Source organism: Ciconia boyciana, chromosome 1 (assembly GCF_034638445.1).
Source record: "Ciconia boyciana chromosome 1, ASM3463844v1, whole genome shotgun sequence".
NCBI classification, from domain to species: Eukaryota; Metazoa; Chordata; class Aves; order Ciconiiformes; family Ciconiidae; genus Ciconia; species Ciconia boyciana.
The window spans coordinates 64,863,370-64,885,899 of record NC_132934.1 but is presented as its reverse complement, the minus strand read 5'-3'; the positions used below and the strand labels follow the sequence as shown (position 1 = coordinate 64,885,899).

The following is a 22,530-nucleotide window of genomic DNA, read 5'->3' as shown; positions in this document are numbered from 1 at the left end:
GCAGATGCAGGGAGGCATGAGCTACACATATGGGATTGCTGGCTGAAAGCTCAGGTTGACAGGATTCGGCTTTATACACTGTATAGCAGGGTGGAAGTTGGCTCCAGTTCTGCTAGGAGAGACCCATTTTTGGTTGAAATTGTTATTCTAAATAAGCAATTGGAAATATATACTTGGGTCTGGTCAGCAGATACTGCAAATTTATGGTTCGGCTTTGGGTCAGGGAGAGAGCTGACCTCTTTTTACTTCAGTTTTATACATTGCTTGGATCTAGTTATGTTACTAAGTATGAACTTTTTTTTTAATAGACTTAGTACGTTATCTCTGTTTTAGGGCTGGGAAATGGTGCTTACAAGAACTCTGAGCGTTGGGGTTATTGGCCTTAGAGCTGAAGTTCATTTCTCTGAAACCTGAAATATGTTATTGAGTGCTCATGTTATTGAGAAAGTCAGGAATTTCTTGTATGGCGACTCTTAATGTAGTTACTCTGTTTTCAGTATTTATTGATCCTACACATAGTCTGTTGAAAACGAAGGACATTCCAGAAGGAAACCCAGTTCAGAAGGAATTGCAGCTTACAGTGCAGTTTTAACTGTAAGTAGTCAGATGATAGGCTACCACCCAGCAGTTTTCAGTGAATAGTGGGATTACTTGCTGTGGTACACTTCCTTCTTTCTCTCAATGGATAGAGAAGTCTTGCACATGTCTTAGTCTTCCTTCATAACCTCTGGCTTTAAGAACAGACCTGTTGTGTCTCACTTGTGCCCATTAACTGACCCCTTTGCTTATGTAGCCATGACAGTAGTTCAGGGTTTTCAAGTATACAGGATAGCATCAGATGTGGTGGGTTGAAGTAGGAAGGAGATTCCTTGTGAAAATACATGGTACCTGCCATTAGGGCCTCCCCGCGCCCAAGTCCCCGTTCCATATGGCTGTTAAAGTAAGGATAAAATGTGTCCTACAACCGAGTGTGTAGCTGGGAGAGGAGAGATGCTCTTAAAGTTGCAGTGTTGCAACAAGCTTCCCCCCCACCCCAACCTTAACTGATTTCAGTTAAAATCTACTTCTGAAAGAAATCTTTTATAATATCACAATAATATTTTCAGTCTCTACCTCCAACCACAGACCCACTTCAGGAGGCGAGAAATCTTATCAGGTACTAGGGAGTCTTTGTTTATTTTTATCTGGGAATGCAATGACAGTTCTTAAGCTGACTTAATTTAAAGCAACTGGAATTAAATTGGAGAACCAACCTCCTCGTTTGTCTTTGATCATACTCTGAATCATTCCCAAGTACTACAACAGCCTTCTGATACTTGTTTAGAGCTGTTAAAACTGCAGGAAATGCCGGGGGGGGAGATGCTTACATTTTTGACTAGCAACTGCCTTGTTACTTGAGAGTTGTCTACGTTTTTTGTTTATTAGTGGTATTGTTTGTGTGTAGGATCAGGCAAATACATCTGTTTGAGTTGGCTCCAATTAGAAATATAATGTGGGGAAACTGATGGAGTACAAAGAAATAGGACCACATTGATCAGTGTAAGTGATTTTGGTGTAGGGATAGTGTAGCTAACGTCAGGTTTCTTTGTACATGTCATGATAAAGCAGAGTGTTGGATAGAAAGCTTTTCTTAATGTAGGAAAAGGTGTGAAGGTGCTTCCTTGAAAGCCTAGGTAGTAAGTGGTGGAGCCTCCTGCTGCTGATCAATTAGCAGTTGAAGTCAGCATCTTGATTCAGCTGGTTGCACAGCAGGGTTAGAATGTAACTTTTTTGGAAAGCAAAACCAAGTTTATCCCCATAATGCAGAGAGATAAATGTCTAAAATATGTATGCTTCCTCTTTCCTCAGTGGCATGGTTCAGCTGGCAAGTTAAATGTCCTTTGGAGAAGCATTCTGCATCGATGTGACAAGGTTAAGTCTGTGTGGGGTTTTTTGTTTTGTTTTGTTCTAGGCCGGAGAAGGATGTTGAAATAATAAAAGTGCAAGATGGTGAAAGTCTACCTGAGATTGTCAGTTATTTTGCAGAACAAATTGACGAGGCTTATCCAAACTGTGGGTGGAGAATATGTAGGGAAAAATTAGTTTAAAGCTTGTTTGGGTTAGGGATCTAAATGGCTGTGGGGTAGATAGTAACAAAACTGCTAATTAAGGGAGAGCTGTTGGGTGAGAGAGGGAGGTAAGAACTCTGACCTTGAGCTGGCTGGTAGAAGTCTGAGAGATTATGTTAGATGCTGAGACTTGATTTTGGTGGAAGGGAGATAATCTTGAATGGGAAGTGGATGGTAGTGTGTCAGCATAAAAGCATAGATTACATTTACTGGTGAGATTTCTGAGAAAATGCGTGGAGCCAGAAGAGAACAAAACCTTGTGGGATCCTTAGATAATTGTGTTGTGGATTAGGATCTTTTTTTTCCAAATTATATGATTACATGATTGAAGGTGCAAGCAGAGAGAGAAAAGAAACAGAAGACACTCATACAAATGAATGGAAAGAGACACACAGCTGATTGTTGGGGAGGGGTAGTAATTCAAGGAGAATGAGGATTAACAACTGATCCAGAGGTATGGGAAGACGTCATTAAAGATCTCAATAGGATAACTTCAGTTTAATGTAAGAGGCAGAAGACAGTGAAAAAAGTTTAAAATGAACTGGAGGAGTTCCAGCCAATGAGCATAAACAGCTTTCTATAAGTGTAAAGATTACAGGAATATGGTATTTGCATATAGGACAAGATTTAAGCATTTTTGGGGATTGCTTCTAGTTGTGTGATTTTTTTTTTTTTTTTGAGGGTTTGGGGGGGTGTTGTTTTTTGAGCACCTGGGTAAAGTATCTTTTGCATGTCTTTGGGACTGCCAATTTTAAACTGGTAGGCTTGGGTTAAGGAAAAAAAATCCCCATTCCCAGTTGCAAAGACTGTTGCAATTTTTGCCTTCCTCTGTAAAAGCTGACAATACAGTTAAAATTATTTAGGAATTTCACCTATTAGATTGCTTGGTTACTGTAGACCTTAAGACATTAGTAAGACTTTTTAGACAGGTTTCCTGTGGCACATCAGTTGTGGCTGGTTCCTTGCAGGAAAGTGTTCTGAGACCTTGGATGGAATAATTATTTTGTGGATGTATCTGGAGTGTATCTTTGTTGCAATGAAAGAGTACAAGAATGAGGCAGGCATATATGATATTTTCCCTGAGTTGTCCTCCAAATTTCAGCTATTTGTCACTCAGGAATTTTATTAGTTTAAGTGTCTTATATGTGGTAGCCTTCCATCCAGTCCCCATTAAACCCATCCCGTGGGTACTTGAAGTTTGTGTCTTGTGGTAAGGAATTCCACAGGCATGATTGTATGTGGTGTGAGTAATCATATTCTGTGTTGGTCTTTGTCTGCCACATGTTAGCTCTCTATACTTTATACTGGAGGAAATAAAGGCTTCTGAGAAAAGCCATTTAATACAAGGCCTGATACAACAAATGCCTAAAACTAGTCATAACTTAGGAACAATATTAGGAGGTTTCTGATGTTGTAGGGAAGTCTAATAGGAAAGAAGAGAGTGGAGTGGAGGGGCTTCTAACTCAAGTACTTTATGAACAAGATCCTATAACTTGCTTATATTAGCAGCCCTGAATAATTTTGATTACCCAGGAAATCTCTTCCAGCCAAGTACTTACAATGTGGGAAGACACAGTCTGAAAGCAAATGAGCAGTCCTGAATGCTGGTATGCTGGAGCGTGGAAAGTTAGAAAAAATTGGTGTTTAGGTGTAAGAAATGATGGGCAGTTGAAAGGCATCAGGTTGTGATGGTTCTTGCTCTTAATCTGTATGTAACCTGTTGCTGTCTGCCGCACACTGCTGGCTTCTAGAGGAAATGTTTGCTTCATGTCCTCTGACCATCTTGGTGGAATTGTCGTAAGGCTGGTAAGGAGTCTCTGCTGCTCTGCTCAGTGAGTTTATAGGGGGTCCCTTCTCACAGCTCCAGCGCCTGCTGTCTTTCTGTGAGCATGAACAAGGAGTGGATTTGGTAGTTTTGAATTTCATTTCTGTCCGTAGTGGTCTGAGTAGTGACAGTGAAACTAGGAAGGAAGGAAAAAAAAAAGACTGGCAGGTGCTGTTCCTGCTTTGGGAAAGCTTAGAGGCCTCCAAGTATGTCAGCTCTGCAGATTCTGGATAGGATCAAAGCATTATGCATTTTCACCCACCATGAGGTCTAAAATCTTCCTATGGCAGCTTCTAAACCAAAAGTAATACTTTGGTAAAAAAAGTTTCCCTTTCTTCTTTGTTCAACTATAGAAGATTGTGTGGTTTTTGGTGGTTCTTTGTTTTGCCTTTTTTTAACTTTAAGAGTAATTAGAGGTGATTTGTGTAAAAACTCAGCATAAATTTGGGTCAGTAAAGTTATTTTCCACTTTATTATGTGTTGGTATGCTTCATATAAGTGTCATAGGTATATATGTATTAGAAAGTTCATGGAAGTTCTCAAAATGCAAATGTGAGACACATTTTTAAAAGGGAGAATTTGTATTTTTAAGACTTACAGAAACTAAACAAGATTGAGTGCTGTGCATGGGGACAACTCTTACTTCAGGTTTTTCACTCTTGTCACACCTTGGTTAATTAGTACCTCTGCCTTTTAATTAGACAAGCAATCATGTGGTCTTCTCTGCAGTCATGAAGACTGGAAGAATCAGATATTTTTACCCTACCTAATTCTTAGCATAAATTAATTCATCATGCATGCACAACTGGGCTCCTTCAAATGTTCTGGTTTTAAATCTGGTACTTGATGCATTTCTTTTGACTCAAGATTTGCATCTTACTTTCTGGAGTTTATGCTGTGAGTTTGTGCCTCAAGCTTACCGAGTAGTAAGCGCTGGATTTCTATAGGCATTCAAGCTGTCCTACCAGTTTCACCTGTCAAGTATAACGAAAATTCAGAGAAGGGATGTTCAGGCAGCTGAATAAGCTAGTTTCTTACTTTTAATTGCACACCTGGTTTAACATGATTAGGTTTTTCTAACCAAAAACAATTAAAAATTCTCATGTCATATCAACCATGCAGCAGAAATGGAGTTTATTTGTAGCCTATGCCAGTGGATGCTCACTGAATTTATCTGAATGTTTTGGAATTTTATGCATCATATGAACAGACTGGTAGAATGAAGTAAATGGTAGCTTACTTTCAAGTAAACTTTACTTGATACTTTTTTTTTTAATACTTGGATTGTGAGGGAGAACTGTTGGCCTACTTATCCTATTGCTGAAAGGCAAAATCAAATTAGAGACTAAATTACCAGTTTTCTTTGGGAAGACATTTAGCCGTGGAAGACCTCTTTTAGTCTGTCAATAAGCAACCAAAATGTTCTTACCTCACAGGAGTTGTACAATGAAATAGACTTTACAGCTACCATGAGACCATGAGTAAGTCCTTCATGTCTAGGAAAGCCCGAAGAATGCGTCTTTGGGAGGTATTTAGTGAAGCAAGGTGAGCAGTAGTGCTACAGCAGACTATATCGGGGTCTGGCTTGAGTGGAGTTAATTTTCTTCAGAGCACTCATATAGTGCTGTTTTAGACTGGTTACCAAAGTTTAGTGCTGATAACACAGCAGCGTGTTAGCTATTGCTGAGCAGTGCTTCTACAGGGTCAAGGCCTTCCCTATTTCCCAGTGCTGCTCCCAGCGAGTAGGCTGAGGAGGGGCCACAGTGGGGACAGCTGACCCCAGCTGACCAAAGGGATATTCCATGCCATATAACATCATCCTCTGCAATAAAAATGGAGGGGAGTTTTTCCAAAGTCGCTATTGCTCAGGGACTGGGCATCAGTCTGCTGGTGGTGAGTGATTGCTTCTGCATCACTAGGAAATTTTTTTGCCTTCTTTTTTTCCTTCACTTATTAAATTGTCTATATCTTGATCTAGGAGTTTTCTTGCTTTTGTCCTTCCAATTCTCTTCCCCCATCGCACTGAGGGGGGAGTGAGCAAGCAGCTGGGTGGTGCTCAGCTACCTGCTGGGGTTAACCCACCACGCAGGCTAAACTCAGTGTTGGATAAATTCAAAGTAGTATGTGCTGAAAGGAGAATAATTTAATCTACTTCAATTTTATTGACATACAGTCTTGGATTGCAAAGTCAAACAATATTGAAAACTTGCCATTATAAAATTGATGGCTTGTCATCTCAAATGCCTCGTGCAGCATTGATTACTGCTTTTTAAGAGTATTCCTCAAGTAAGGAGAGCTTAGTGATTTCTTACCTTAAGAGACGCAAAGTCTGTCTGCAGAAAGTAATGAATGATAGAGGAAAATATTGTTTGGTTTCCTTTACCTCTTGATGTGCTGGGCAGGCACTCAGTGAAATGGAATGCAAGTGACAAATCTGAAAATAATCAGAAGAAATATTTTAATTCCATGTCTAGTAAGTCATACTTAAATTGGTGGCTTCTTGTGTTAAGTAAATGAACCAAGCAAAGCTTTATTATGTGTATACTATATGGAGATTAAATTGTCCATTTGTTTTTAGGATCAGTTGCAACAGTTTAGAGAGGGATGTGAATTCTAGCCTGTCTGTGGTGTGGTTTCTTGCCCCTCTGTCTTTAAAGCAGGGTCTGCAACAGAATACTATGCAGGTAGACTCTGGGTCTGACCTATTAGAAAGATTTATTTAAACTATTTTGTAACTTAAATTTCCAGTGTGTTTGGGTTTTGGTTTGGAGAACAGCCAGCTGACTTTTTCGTCACTTGAACAGAAACCTCAAGGTCTTGGGTTTTGATTCCCATATGGTGGCTACAGATATTTTTCTAGATGAGCATTTCTCTCAAGTCTGAAGTCTAAAGCCGTATTTTCCAAACTTTTTTTTATCAGCTCGTCGCTGTCAGCCTTCACAACTTCTGGCACTGGTATTCACCCTAACTAAAATTTTAAGATGGTGATCCCGCTGTCTACTATAACCTTACAAATGGTCAGTGCTCTTCTGAAGGCACTTTGGGAGCTGTCCCTCAAAAGCTTGAAAAATGATAGTGTGGAGGCTGCTGTTGAACTAGGCACAGCAGGCTTGGTCCAGTGTGGTTTAGTGATGGTATACTCTTGAGCAAATATTTCTGTATTGACATAAATCAGTCCATTGTGTCCTACAAATAACTACCCCTTAATTGTGTTGGAGGTGTGAGTGGGTGCCCAATGTCTTTGCAAGTTAAATGGGATGCTTTTGATGGGATGGTAACAGCTTTGTAAAATGGGTAAATTCTCTTCAGCTTCCCTTGGAAACAAGATTTAGTGCAATGGAATTGTCTCCCATTTGTCTTACTGATGTGCTCCATTAAGAATGTATATTCTTAAATACTGCTTTCTCCTGGAAGTTCATCGGAGGATCATGCCCTGAAATCCAGAACAGCTGCGTCTGAAAGCCATGGTTCTTCGTGTTATAGAAGATGTGATGTTTCGTATCCTCTTATGTCCTCTTTGCCACAGAGGGGGTTAATTTTATCTGTTAGGGCTGTAAAAAGTGGCTGACTGATTTGGTTAAACATTCGTCCTTCATACCTAAGATGAGAAACTAAATGTGGATCTCATGTTTGGACTTTTACCAGAAAACCTAATATATGGGAAGGCAAAACTAGTTATTTGACAGTAAGATAGCTTAGCTTATTTCTTTCCCAACACATTGAATTCTGTGAGCATGTTGCTGTCATTTTTTAGTCATTTAGGTAGCGGGGGGGAAAAGCGTGATCTTTCAAGGTGTATGTGTTAAGTAAATCAGTACTTGGAAGTGATATTTCAAAATCCATACTACTTGGAATATTCTCGCTATTGTACCCACTACTCTGTTTAACTGTTCAGAATTTTTCTGCAGCTCTAAGGTATGTTACACGTATCTTACATACATAACACTTGGCTAAAGTGAGCTGAACTGCAGTGCTAGGCTGAGGAAAAAACAGAACCAGCTAACTAGTTTTGAGAAGTATAATGCTAGATATTCAGAGCTGTCCAGCCTCTCCACTTTCAGAGAATACCTTTACATTGATTTTTGAAATGCTTTTCAGTCTCTTCAGTCTCTTATTGCTATAAAATATTGGAAACTGCACTGGTGTAAGGAAGCATTTTTAACTTACTGAGATTATGCCAGTTTCTGCTCTGATGTTAGAAAAGTGATGCAAGAGTTATTTAGGGATGTAGCCCTGAATTTCTTACTGAATCGGGAATGACCTGATTTACAGAAAGAAATTATTTATCATGCATTGCTTAAATGCTTGTGGCTGCAGTACTAAATATATATCAGCAACGTTGTTATGAATACTTAAGGTCCATAGAAATAGTTTACATGAGTAAAAGAAATGAGGAAATTAAATGCTATAGTTCTGTTTAATCTGTTTAGGTAGTAAGACTCTACTGTGCGAATTTTTGGAGGCACTGGAATAATTTTCATTTATTTCCTTGAGACTTCACATTTGCAAAGTTGAGCATGTGTTTTGGTGTCTTCCTGAATCGTTACTTGCCCGATTCAAGATGCACAAGTAAATTACTTTCTTTGGTATATTAGTAAGCTATGCACTGAACACATCTTGCAGTCTGTATTGGCAGCTTCTGTACTGTTCTGTAGTTTTGTATAGCCCATGCTCTTCACTTTTGAAAATTTTTGCTGAATCAACTATTCAAATTGTTATAAAAACCTAAACCTTTTCTGATCTACAAATCTTAGGCATATAAGTAACTTAGAAAGAAAACCCTTAGCAATTAGAATTTGGAAACAGATCCCCTAATTGAGTAGCACGAATTTCTAGGTGGTAACTCTTGTGAAACATTTAGCTTCTTTTAGTAACAGAATAGAGGGATCAAAAGATAATGGATAGACGTGGACGAAATGTGTTTGAAATAATATTAAGCATTCTTTGGTTCAAAAAAATGCAAACTTTGTTCAGTTTACTGGATTACAGCGATAAGGCTGCGTATATTGGAGAAGATCAGAAATTTTCTCATGGGGAACCGATTTTGTCAAAGAATGCTGATGTGATTCAGTTAAAATGCTCTGTGGGAACACTGTCAAAACTCTTGATGGAATTGATAAACCCATTTTGGTGCCTGCCTGCCAGGCTGGCGCTGCCGGCTCCTGCCCGGTGGCCTGGGGGCTCAACGGGTCGGGGGCTGCTCCACACTGGGACTTCTGCTCCCTGCGCTCCCGGGCTGTGGGGCTGCACCTTCCCTCCGGCCGGGGGGGAGTAGGAGGCTGTTCTGAAACTCCTACTTCGGGGGGGCTGCCTGTTAGCTGGAAAAAAAGAACTTGGAGTTTTTTTCTTAAGATTGAGTTGCTCTCCAAATCACTGTCTTGGAGCTGGATTTTTCTTTAACTTTGCCTTGGGTGTGAGAAGAGGATGGGGGCGGGGGGAAGAGGGCTTTGAGGGGAATGCTTTGCAGGGTGAGATTTCTGCTTTACAGCAGGTGCTGGTAGGGACTGAAGGAGGGGGCTGAAGGGCTACACGCACAGATGGTGATAGACCGAACTGTACCAGTCTGGGAAAATGATTAATCAATACTACAAGAATTTATTCTAGTATTTAGTTCTTTTAATTTAACCTTCTGTTTCTCTGCTCAGGAGTTCTGTACAAGAATGTTCTAAATGTGATGCTGATTCAGGATCCTGGTGATTTTAAGAGAAATCAAAACAGTTCCCTAACTGTTTTTTAGCTGGATCTTGTTGCAAATGGCAGTGAAGAGAACAAATGTTCTATCCATGTTTCTAATGGCAAGTTGCATAAATACGGCTCAGATTTTAATGAAGGGAACTTGGGGAAGTAATACTGAGGAACAGTGAATGATAAGTGAGGGAAATGCTTAATGCATGTTTTTCATAGTCCTATTGCACTTGCGTAGCAGTAGGCAACCTTCATTCTGATACTTCCCAAGTTTTGAGAGCTTACTTTTCTGATCTTAATGATCTCTTAAAAGGAAGCCTGAAACTTCATAAGTCTCTTGTTTTCAGCAGAATTAAAAAGAAAGAAAGAAAGTTAAAAATCACCTGAAGTGGCATTATTTACACCACTGTAAGTAATTAATAGACTTGGAACTTTTCGGTTCCTGATGCAGACCTTTGCTTCATGAGGTACTGGAGAACGTTGTTGCCCTTTATGGAGGATCAGTGCTGGAGGAAGAAAATGTCTTCCAGTGAGTGCAAGGCTCCTTCCCTCTTTCTCTTCATCTCTTCTTTAATGTTAATCACCTTTCCACTGCTTGGCTTTTCCTCCTTGTCCTGTTCTGTTCCCTCACCCAGGTCTAGATTGTACTACTCTGGTTTCTTTTAATACTTATTGCCTTCAAGTTTTCTGCCTGAGCTAGGACCTTTCCCCTCCTCTATGCTCAGTTCTAATGCTTTGCTTAGGCAATCCCTTCCCCCTGGTGCTCCTTGTCCAAAATGAGCCGTCTTTTCTCCTAATCACAGCATGAAAGCTTCCTATTCAGGATGTGCTTCCATTGCCTCCCCAGCTGTTTCAGCCAGTTCTCCTCTACATGGTAGTTCATGGTATCTTTGTTTCCTGCCCTCTGCCTTGTTTAGCTCTTCAGTCTGCCTTCCCTCCATCCTGCTTGGTTGTGTCCCATCAACCTGCTGATGGTGATCCCCTCTCCCAGTGTACACATGCTTTCCCTGGTCAGTTCTTAAGCTTGTCCTGCTTCTCTCCTCCCATTTCTCCTTCATGCCCAACCACTTTCCTGGTTCTCTTCATTCCCCCTTTTTCCCCCCACGGTCTGTCTGTCACCCCCTCAGTATATGAATTTCTTCTTCCACTATGGATATCAGTGGTGAAGTAACTGAGGTTGCTGGAAAGGTAGACCTGAAGTGTCTGTGGGGGCTCTACCTCAATCCAGTGGGAGCTGTACTTACAGGACAAATAGCCTTGAGCCCAAGAACACTTGCTTGCTCCATCAGAGTGGCTCATGATTGGACCTGACGTGTGTGGGAGGTTGGAGTGCACCTCTGAAATCCTCAGAGATTTTAGTCAACTTCTTAAAAATATTTACTCTGTATTTGTAAATATATACGTTGGAGGCGGGGAGAACTTATCACCTGACACTGAGGGGACAGACGGGTTTGTTTAGGGATCCTTGGTAGCATGATGATGGCACAAAATCATGGTTACAATTAAAGCTTTATTTTCTTAACATGATATTATGATTAGTATAGCATGGAATTTATTATTAGAATGGTACAGGATTTCTACAAGCAGAATCAAGATAGTGCAATTTATAAGTAGTATAATACAGAATTTGTAATACAACTTAATTTTTAATTTCTAATCACCTGGATCCTTGGCAGATCGGGTCAAATCTTAATACATAGTTTGCCATATCAATATAACAATCATAATCTAGACTCTAAATTCATATAAAAGAGATGAGTTGCTCCCTCAATCCTGGGAGGAAGCAGAGGATGGTGGAGGCATCCCTGGCCACGGCAGGCCCTGGGTCTCGCTGTCCAGTCGCAGCTCTGGTCCACGTTCCCCCCTTAGGACTTGTAACCGGTTGACTTTATAGACAGTGCTCTGGGTGCTGTTATGCTTCCCTGCTCTGTGACAAGGCCATCACCACCACCTGGTGGCCCTGGGTGCTTGGGACCTTCAAGTCCAGCAAGGAAGGGAGTAATCGGCCTGGCACCCAGGAACCTTGAGGCCGGTAGGGAGGGGAAGAAGAAATCTGTTCGGTTTGTCTACTTGGTTTGCAGGACCTTCAGGGCCTCATAATGAGGGGGAAGAGAACGAATACGTGACCCACCTGGCCACAGAGAATGGCTGCTTGCCTCATAAAATGGTGCGAGTTATGCTAACCACATTCCCAGGGGTGGGGAGCAGGGGCTACCAGTCACAGAACACCCTATGAACAGTTGGTTTCAGTGTGAACAATTAGTTTGGTAGAGGATTAAACAACAGAGGGCTGAGTTTTACAATGGAAAGTTGTTGACAATATTGATGAAAATAGGTGCTCCCAGGCTCCTTGTTAATACCAGTGACAGGTATTAGTAACAATTAAGGATGTTTAATGCTGGAGGAATGACCTACAAGTGATTGAAAGCCACAGTGTTAACTTCTAGGATGGGAAGAAGTTACTTAGATTAATAAAAAGATGCATTAAGAAGTAATGGAATGCGTAAAACAAAGTCACTTAAGGCTGAATATCAAGATTGTAAAGCAGTATGCTATAGGATGTTTTTTCCAAGGAATTAGTAGAAATTCTCTTTTTTAAATGTTTACGTGTTGACCAGATGAAATGCACAAATATCCTGTAAGAAGCACTTTCATATTAATGGGAGGAAGATTGTGAAGCAAAATATTCCTTTAATTTGTCTCCTCTGAGAGAGCATATGTTTGAGTTCTAGAAACGCAATATATAGCGTAACCTCAAGTGGTGTTCACAAAGCTACTTGAAATAGACTGCTACTTTTAACTGTCATCCTTAAGTAGGACATAGGGCCCCTAAATACCCATGGAAATTTAAGTGCAAGGAGCAAAAACTAGGCTCTGATCCAAAGCCAGTGGAAGCTGATTAAGAGACTGCTTTTGGCTACCAGGGGCTCTGGCTTAGGCCACTAGCAAGCTAGAATTGAGTCTCAGGTGTTCAGACAGACTTTTTTGGTTAGTTAAGTCTGTGGGTTTTTCTTTTGATTCATGTTTGAGGTGCTGTCCGTGATTATAGGAGATGTCCCAGTGTGTATACCACCTAAAGTGTTAATATATTTTCACTATTGAGTTCTAGAAATAGTAAGTGGGTAATACTCAACACCTTAACTACACTTAATCACCAGATTATGTATTGTTCTGTTTTTATGGCTTGACACTATACACTGTTAAATCACAGGTATACCTAGAGATTATACACTTATTCTTATAAGATATGCCTACAGCTAGAATAGAGTAGAGGCAAGAAAAATATGTTTACTTTGCATAGTTTGCAGTTCTTTGGCTAGTTTTAGTGTGCTTCTCCATTCTTCCCATCCTGCTAGCCATTTAAACTTTTCAAATAGTGAAACAGAAGAGAGGAATATGTTTTTCAAATAGGAAGTGTCTGTAGAGTTGCAAATACAGGTTAAAGTGAGAGGTGATGGTCTGCCTGCCTAAGATGATTGTTTTGTTTTACTTGTTTGCATGCTTAACTTCTATTTTAGAAATAGAAAATAAAATGTTTACATTTTACCATAATGTTTTTCTGAGTGCAGTCCAAGTTAGTTCTTTCATTTTAATTCCACTTGGCATATTGCCCCACTTAATTTTACAGCTTGGCCTCAACTTTTTATAGATGTACATAGTTATTAGCTATCTGTGTGCTGTGTCTCTACTTTCTTCAGGTTGAGAAGAGTTGTAAAGTCATTTTTGGAGTTGGGTCAAGATTTCATTCCAAATGTTAGTAGAAATGTAGAGCTTGTTCTCTCTTCTAGCTGAACTAGATTGCTTATATACTATTCACTAATACATTTTTCCACAGTGCAAAAAAGATTCTGAAAAACTCTTACCTACCATTCTGTAAAGCATCATGAAAAGTAGGTTTTAGCACTTGAGGGTCAAAATGTTTGCATTGGTTTGGGGGGATAAATTAGAACTTGTTTTAATTAATTTCTTTTTATATTTGACCTTTAGGTTCCAGCAAGATGTGGAGTGACAGTCCGAGACAGCCTAAAGAAAGCTCTGATGATGAGAGGTCTTATTCCAGAATGCTGTGCTGTTTACAGAATACAAGATGGGTATGGTTTGTGTGTGATGGTTTTTGCTCTTAGAATCTCTTCTTGGAGTTACCCAGTACGGCTGATTCTCTCCAACGTTGTGGAAGTTGTTTTCAAAGTTCAGAATGATATGATACTTTGCACTAAAACAATTTGCGCCTTGAAGACATGTCTAGAAAGAATGGCAAACTCCTAGAAAAAATTTAATCACTTCACGAACAGGCATAATACAGTGTAATATGAGGTTATAGACTGCTGGCAAAACACTCATAAATCAAACTCATGCTAACCAAACAAGTATTAAATAGAGTTTATTAACTTTTTGGTTTTATTTGACTTAGTTATAGTGCATTCTTAACTGAATATAGAGTTCCTGTGAGGGGGAAAAAAATTGAGTTTCCAGCCCTAAAAAGTTTGTAGATTATCTTACTGCACAAAATTAGCCATCTCTTTGGAACTCTCATGGAACAGGTACTTTCACAAGCACTTTATTTGATCAGAACGGTATCTGTCACCTTGGAACCAAGGAATCAGCTGCTACTGGAGCTGATTGAAAAAGTCCATTTCTTTCATGCAGTTTGTCTGGGGAAGGTGTGCTTTCCTTGGTACGTGCTGAGCTTAATGTCTTGCCTTTAAAGTTTCCTGCAGTTAGAGACTTCGTAGCAAACCCCCACAGTGCAACTTTCTACCTGATCTCACATCTTCAGCAGGAGACCTGCAAGGGCTTCTGCACTGGTGCTAATGCAAGGCTTATTTACACTTTAGAGAGAAGAAGCCAATTGGCTGGGACACTGACATTTCCTGGCTCACGGGAGAGGAGTTGCATGTGGAAGTCTTGGAGAATGTGCCGCTCACAACACACAATTTTGTATGTACTGGTTTCTATGAAATGTTGAGTAGGGTTAAATCAACTTTGTACTTTCAAATTCAAATTAATAACTTTGAATAATATTTTGTATGTGTGGGATGTGGCGGGGGTTGCAAAAGAAGTTTTTAATCACAATAGCTTAAGTGAATTAGAATTGTAATTGAAATAAGTGATGTTAGAGTACTTGATCGTCCTTAAAACTTTCACATTTGGACGGAATACACCCTCTAAAATCTATAAATGTAGGGAGTTTAAATCAGCACTGCATTGCAGAGCTGTAATAATAATCTACTATTTTTGTATTGCTGTATCTATAAAATGTATTCTGGGCCTCCCTGCTGGCTCTGCAGCAGCAATTAACTAATGAACTAAATATTCCCAGAGCGGTGCTGACATCATCAATGATGCTAGTGCACAAATATGTTTTGACCTGATAAAGCACCAAGTAAATGGAAGCTGCTAAACAGAATCCATCTAAATGGTTCCAGCTACATACAAAATCCTGGAAATAATGTTTGTCACATTGAGGAGAAAGACCTTTTATTTAAATCAAAACCCAAAATTCTATTTGCAAGCTGCTTAAACTATTTTACTCAAACAAGCTAGTTTGGCTATGGCTAGTTAGATGAAAGTCTAGTAGGCTTAACATTTTTTTTTATATCTTTCTGAAATTTTGATTATTACATGTAGTAATACAACTAGAATGTGTTTTTATGCCAAGTATTGCTAAATTTGAAACTGAAACTAAATCATTTTTCCCCTGTATAATATGGGGATTATATATATTCACCCTTTTTCAATTTTACATGTTTCTGAGTTTCAGTAGTCAAAATTACAAATATATATGTAACCATCCATAGAAGCCATATGTGTATTTCGAGTCCTGTGAGTGTTGGATAGAAATGTCTTTTGGCTCCTGGAAAAATTAGAAGATGAGATAATCTTTCAGCAGCTTTTGTTTTTATAGGTTGTATCCAATTAAATTCTGAATGTTTGTCTCTAGCATGATAATAGTACACTGTTTTGCTTCAGATTTGTTGCTGTTTTTCTTAGTGCTAATGAAGTGAAGCATTAATTCCAATAAATAGTTGAAAGAAAATTTTAATTCATGAAGACTATTTCGAAAAGGAGATAATCTTTTATGTAAATCTGTTTGATATATAAAACTGTAGCTCCAGAATCAAAAAAGAGGTTTGTAAGTGTATTTGAGGGAGGTAAAAGCAAATAGGCTATCTCAAGCTTACAGAAGGACTCTATTAAATTATGATTATTTTTGACAATGTAGGTACGAAAAACATTCTTCACGTTAGCATTCTGCGACTTTTGTCGAAAGCTGCTTTTCCAGGGATTCCGGTGCCAGACATGTGGCTACAAATTTCACCAGCGCTGTAGTACGGAAGTGCCACTGATGTGTGTTAATTATGACCAACTTGAGTAAGTAATCACAATTGGTTTTAAAGTTGAGCCTTTTGTTGAGCTTACAGCTGTCAGTGATTTCTTACGTTAAATCTGTAATTCAGGAAGTCAGAGGAGGTGCCTGAAAAAAATATAGGAGTTCAACTGTTCTTGTGAGACTGCATAATTCGTATTCTCTCTGTGCTAGCTCGGACAACCAGTTCATATTTTTTTTGCTAGACTATGAAATGCTTTCTTTGAAGCATGAATGGGGTGGCTGAGCACTTGACTGTATCAGACAGACTTCTCATTGTTCACCGTTGTTATTCTTAATCAAAACTGGTTCTTTATTATGTGATGGCTGCGGCCCTTAAATGTTTAGATGTGGGTTTAGATGCGGGTTTATTCTCTTGAACCTGGAAAAAATGTTAAGAGACACTAGTTTAATATGGTAAAATTGCAGTTGGTTTTACAGTGAGTGAAAATAAATCTGTTAGTGAGTTTGATGCCTAGGTAAGAAATGTAAAAAAGAATGTCCCAAACAGTCATGTGTTCTTGAATTTAATTATTGATCTATTTGTGTAAGTCTTTCATGTAGGTTAAGGATCTGGTGTAAACTGGCTCTGTGTTCTATTTGATTGGTTTCAGCAGAGGCTATTAAGTCCTTTAAATAGACTTTCATATAAGGAATCGTTTAAAATGCTAGTTTTTCCTCCAAGAATAAATTTAATTTCTGCTTATGTTGGTATTTGTAACTGTTCCCTTGGGCACCTCTAGAGTTTGTGCTCAGGGCTTATGGATAACGTAGTTCTATCCATTTGGCTTTTGGCATTGCATCAGTGCAAACATTAAAATAAGTTCGTGTACTCAACATATAGGTATAAGTTGTGCATTCTTGAGGAACCAGATGTTTGCAATTTCAACTAAAAGATTAAAAAAATTACTTTCTGCAAAGGTATGTTTAAGGCATGATCTTTTGATCCTTTGTCAAGTAAATAATATTTTTAACAAATCTTGCAGATTAATGTGTTAGTGTAGTCTTTATTTTAAAATTTAGAATTTGGTCAATGAGGGTTTGGTTTTGGGTTGGGTTTTTTTTGTTTTTGGGTTTTTTTGTTGTTGGGTTTTTTGGTTGGTTTTTTGGGTTTTTTTGGTTGTTTTTTTTTTTCCCAATCTTTGGGTGTTCTGTTGTGAAGCTTCTGGTTTTTGCACAAGTTAGGTTGTTTTTGTTTTGTTCTTGCCTCACAGTTTGCTGTTTGTCTCCAAGTTCTTTGAACATCACCCCATACAGCAGGAGGAGGCCTCCTTAGGAGAGACCACCCCAGCATCTGGATCGTACCCCCCAGTGCCCCCCTCAGATTCTGTTGGGTATGACCTTATTCCTGCTGTTTAATAGCATAACGTTTCAGTACTGTATGCTTAGAAACACTCAAAATACTGCTTTGCAACTCTCTCTACATTTTTGTATTCTGGCTTGTCATGCAAATATATCCACCTATGCTTAACTTTAAAGAAGTGAATGTTTTCATTCACATGAAATATATTAGTAATGAAACTAAGTTAAACATGTGCATAAGTGTCTGTAGAATTGGGGCCTGACCTGTTAAACTGATTTCTTCTGCATGGTAGCTTAGACCTGGTCTAAACTGGAAAGATTTTATACCTAAAATTAATACAAACCAAAACTATATCCTCACAAATTCTTTTAGTTTGTGTTATCAAACTACAATTTATTTGCCTTGAAGTGACATACCCGTTTCAGAATAAGCCACACCACTATAAGATTGGTGTGAACAGATGCCAATTCCAGGTTCATAATACTGCTTTAGTAGTTTTTCCACGTACACATTGCTTTAGTATCCTCCAGATCAGCTGTCTTCCTCCTGTTTAGATGTTGGGATATATCAATAGCATCTGTTTGCTGCAGATCCAGGTTTTGTAAAATTAGACTTCTAAAACTGACCACAGCCTTCATCCCCTGTATTTCCAACAAAGATTCTGGACCCTCTCTCTGTAAAGAGATAAGTGATCATATTTAGATTATGTTCCCAGTAGCTAAGAGATCACTGACACCACCCAGCACTAGATAGTTGAACAAATCTCCAGGAAAGAGTAACTCGAGGATGTGTATCAAAGTCAAGAAACCTCATGCAGATTTATTAAAAACACCAAATACAAAAGCCTTCAGAAAAACATTCCTAGGACACGTGTGCTGCGCGGAGACGAACTGAATTTGGCAGAGAGGCTCTCTTGGAGCGGTGAGCATTGTGCCCCAACTAAAGCAGAAATGCAGCTGGAAGCTACGCAGGCACCTATGGACTCTAACTAGAAGAGAAATTCCCTGGACAGCCAAGACTATTTTATGAAAGATCAAATATGATGCCTCCCAGGAAAATAGTTTGACAGTCCTGCAGAGGGAACCTCATTTGGTAAGTACAAAGAGAGATGGTGTTCTTATTTGTACTATATTGTGCAGTTTCAAGTAAATTTGGAAGTGCCTCTTCCAGGTAGTGGATGTTGCCTTTATATCTCATGGATGTTAGTACAGCAGGTTGTGGACAAGGCTGCTGCTGTGGTTTTCTAAGCTAAGCAGGCTCTGCCTTTCTTATGGTACAGCTGAAATTATAACCAGGCTAGAACTATTAATCTATGAAGAAGCTTGTTCATACCAACTGTGTTAAATGCCTGTGGATGCCAAAGGCACTATATAGCCCCAATCCTAATACTGGTATATGCTAAATTTTCCTACTTTTCAATTGCCTCTGCCTCACATTTGTGCTTTCTTAACAGTTTATGAGGATACAACAGGATCAATTATCTTAATTGATACATGCACTACTTCAGGCAGTCTTAGTTTTGTGAAGTAAAAACTGGAAGGAAAAACTGAGACCAAAGCTGGTTAATGCCTTAAGGTTTTTAACTTCACATATATAAAATTGTTAACACTTAAATATATTTGCCAGTTGAGGTTAAGGAGCTTTTCCCAGGTGTCGCATCTGTAAATGTTTGTAGTTGCAGGAGCTGTAAAAGGTTTCTAGCTTTCTACTTTTTTCTTTTTTTGCCTTGCTGTACACTTCATTGTTAACTCCCCCCCCCCCCCCAAAAAAAAAAAAAAAGGCATACATCATGCCTTCAAAATTCTGTTTATTTTGAAAATGGTTTGTGATTATCCTCTGGTGTTCATAAGTAGTATGCATGTTACAAAGTCATGCAATTTTCCCCAAGCATCTGTGTTTGTAGTATTTCCTTTCCAGAAGCAGCTCAGATGCTATTGTATGAGCATACAGCACTGTCCATACCTTTCTTCAGTTATCCTTTTGCCTTTCTTTAATAATACTTCTCTTCTTTTTAAAGACATAATTGTGGAAATACTAATTTATCTGAATTTTTTTTAGAGTAAAAAAAAAATGCAGGCCTTTCTATAAAAATATATACTTACCCACGGTTTTGTTAAAGGGTACTGCTACAGTATGGGACAACAGTTCAACTGGAATTTAAAAAAAAAAAAAAAGTCTGACATTTGAGATTATCTTGTCTGGGAAGAGAGTAAGGGATTGAAATTTGAGAGTTGGGCAATGGGATTGAAAATATGAGGAACTAGCGCTTTATTAAAACTTACTAGTTTAATAATTGTTCCTTTGATTTCTCTGTTCTCCTAGCATCTTGCATGGCACAGCCCACAGAGGAAGGGATGTTACTAATCTTTTGGTAAACCTGAGGAAAGAGAAGGCAAACATCCTTCTTCATCTTCAGCCTCGTGAAGGGATTCCAGCAGCAGGCAAAGTGCCCAAAGAAAGGAAGAGTTTGTGTTTCGAGACAAGCTCAAGAGCAAAGGCGTGTGTGACATGCTGAGAAATTGTCAAGGGATCAAATGGAGAAGTTGGAAAGAGAAAGGGACATAAAGGAAAAGACCATTGGACACAATGCAAAAGCTGCTAAACATGCTGGAGAACTTTGTTTCACTTTGCTCATGTGTAACATCCTAAAGCAATCCAGTCCTGTAGCCTTTCATTCTTCCAACTGTAAGCCATAGGCAGTCCCTCCAGACGTTCCACCCCAAGATAAGGGAGCACATATGATCCCACTTGCACATTTCTGAACCCCTTCTAAAAATGTGCCCAGCCTCCACATTAGGTCTTTTGTCACATTTTAGTTCTTTCAGTTTGCAGTATCCTCTTGTGCCAAAGCAGTCATTTTAGTTATAATCTGCACTTAACTGGAAAGAATTATTAGAAGCGTAGGTCTTCCTAACAATAGCCATTTGTAATAAAATTGAAGTACGCAAACTGTATATAATACATTGTATTCATTTCATTCATTGCATTATCATAAAGTTTCTTCTGTATCTTTGCTCATGAAATATGAGCACAGAATTTCTGTGAACCCAGTTCCCTGAATCTTACAGATATATGAAAAGGGGAGAGATTAGCTATTCAAAATATTCCAAAGTTGTCTTTTTCAACTTCCATCTGTTTTCTCAGATGTTGTGATGTTGGGGAAAACTCATCAAACTAATGAGGTAGATCTTATGGCAGGATAAGTAACCTGTGGAGTGGGTGGTAAGGGGGCACATGGTCAGACTTTGAACAGCACAGAGGCAGGTTGGACTCGATAGAAACTGAAAGCGTCTGCTTTGCTTGAGGCAGAACACTGCTAGTAAGCAGGTTGGCAACATCTTGGCTCTTTGAAAAACAACATTTCCCAACATTCTTAATCTTCTAAATTTGAGGAAGAAAGGGGGACTGTCTGGTGCACCATTCTTGGAAGCTTGCCAGTCCCTGCCTTAGAGCAGGCACCAGCCTTGTGATTAAACACCTCTGCTTTCCTTTCTGTCTTCCAAATGTTCACTGATCATTCTGCCTCAGCTGAAGATATTTAAATGTCTTGAAAAGCTTCTGAAAAACCAGGGAAACAAAGACACAGTCTTACAATATTGTGTTTAGTACTACAACACCATTTAGATCCCCATGTGTTTAAGCGGGCAAAAGCTTTGTGTTTTATTGCATTAAAAAATGATGAACTTTTCCCCCTAAAAATTCTGGCACCAGACCTTTTCCAGACCACTCCATGTAAATATTAGCAAACTTCCTACAATATCCAACTTGATATGCATTCTTGCTGAGCAGAAAAGGCCTGGTATCAGAATCTTTAGAAAAATAATCTTTAGTCCCTACAACAGGTGGGGGAAACCTCTTTCTCCCCAGAAATTTATTTGCAAAAACGTGCTAGTGAACTGAAACCTGGTTTGGAGAGCTGAAACAACAGCTCTGTGTGTTCTCTTGATAGCTCCTGGTATATGAAGCTATCAGAAATTTTAGGAAAGCGTTGCTAAGCTTTGATCTGGGTCCAAAGGCCAGTATAAATGCACGCTGCTGTGATAATCCTGGCAGTTGTTTTTCACCTACAAGCCACCATGGATGAAAACAAGTTATCATGGTATAGAAAAATGCACCAATCCATATGAAGTTATGACTGTTACAGATCTGTCCCATGACGCTTTTAGACTGACTTCACAGGATGCTGTAAGAGTGATGTTCTCTAGGTTGTAGTTACAAACTTGTACTGCTAGTCTTTTCTCCAAATCAACATTTGATTTGGGGTTATTGACTACTTCCAGGCTGCAGAGATGGGGAAAGAAAAATTACTTTGTTTTCTGGCAATATCTATGGAGTACCACAATAATTAAATTAGAATGTGTTTGGCTTCCAAAATTTGCAGTTTACCTGCTTGCTAGCATAGCTGAAATATTGTATCCCAGATCCTTAGCAGTCCTTAAAACTGCTTGAAAACAGAAGTGCACTGTGTTCTTCATTAACAACAGTAACAAAAAGCAAAGCCAATTATACTCTGTTGTAACCCCTCCTAAAAAGCACCTTGGTATACGTTTTAGCTTGCAATAGGTTTGGCTTGGGTATGAGTATGCAGTCTACCGGGTGAATAGTGTGTACTACACTGAGTCCTGTGGCTAAATTGAGATGCGCTTGTTCAGGCTGGGAGGAGGAGAAGAAAAATCTCAGTCCAGTAGAGATGATGTCATTTTAAAAGGGAAGTGTCACAAACCCTATGACTGAAGCTAGGTGAATGTGAATTTTCAGTTTAAGTATTTACCTAACTACAGCAAAATAAAAATCCAAGCAAAAATCTTAAAGCCCAAACAAACCTCTTTTAAGAAAAATCTTTCCTGAGTAGACCAGCTCTTAAATATATGAAACATTACATTGGTGAGTTAAAGGAAATTTAGGAAAATCTGTATTAAAATTTGCTTTTGTATTTGTAAAGTGAACTAACTTGTATCATTGCAAGTTCTAAGATCCGGTGGAGGTACTGTATATGATTTTATAAAATTGTTTGTTTATATATAACGTAGCATGTGTGGGCACTTTTCTGAGTTACCTTCCTCTTTCCCATGGACCCAATTTTGTAGAATAGTAAATCTGTGGACAGTTGGCACTTGCTGTGATTGACAAAGGGTAAAAATCTACATTTGTCTGCAATTATTCTTGTCTCCTGACAAAACCTCTTTCTGTTTTGTCTTGATAAAAAGGGAGGGAACAATGTGCTTATCCCAAATACATGGTC

The 22,530-nt window shown here is 39.0% G+C and overlaps 1 protein-coding gene across 1 annotated transcript in view; it reads left to right on the top strand.

The window, feature by feature from the left end:
* Nucleotides 1-22,530, top strand: part of BRAF (B-Raf proto-oncogene, serine/threonine kinase) — an 86,150-nt gene that overhangs the window by 30,501 nt on the left and 33,119 nt on the right. The window contains exons 4-7 of the mRNA XM_072872061.1: nucleotides 13,606-13,709; nucleotides 14,454-14,556; nucleotides 15,842-15,990; nucleotides 17,200-17,319. Of these exons, the coding sequence (XP_072728162.1) occupies nucleotides 13,606-13,709; nucleotides 14,454-14,556; nucleotides 15,842-15,990; nucleotides 17,200-17,319 (476 nt within the window). The remainder of the gene's footprint in view (nucleotides 1-13,605; nucleotides 13,710-14,453; nucleotides 14,557-15,841; nucleotides 15,991-17,199; nucleotides 17,320-22,530) is intronic.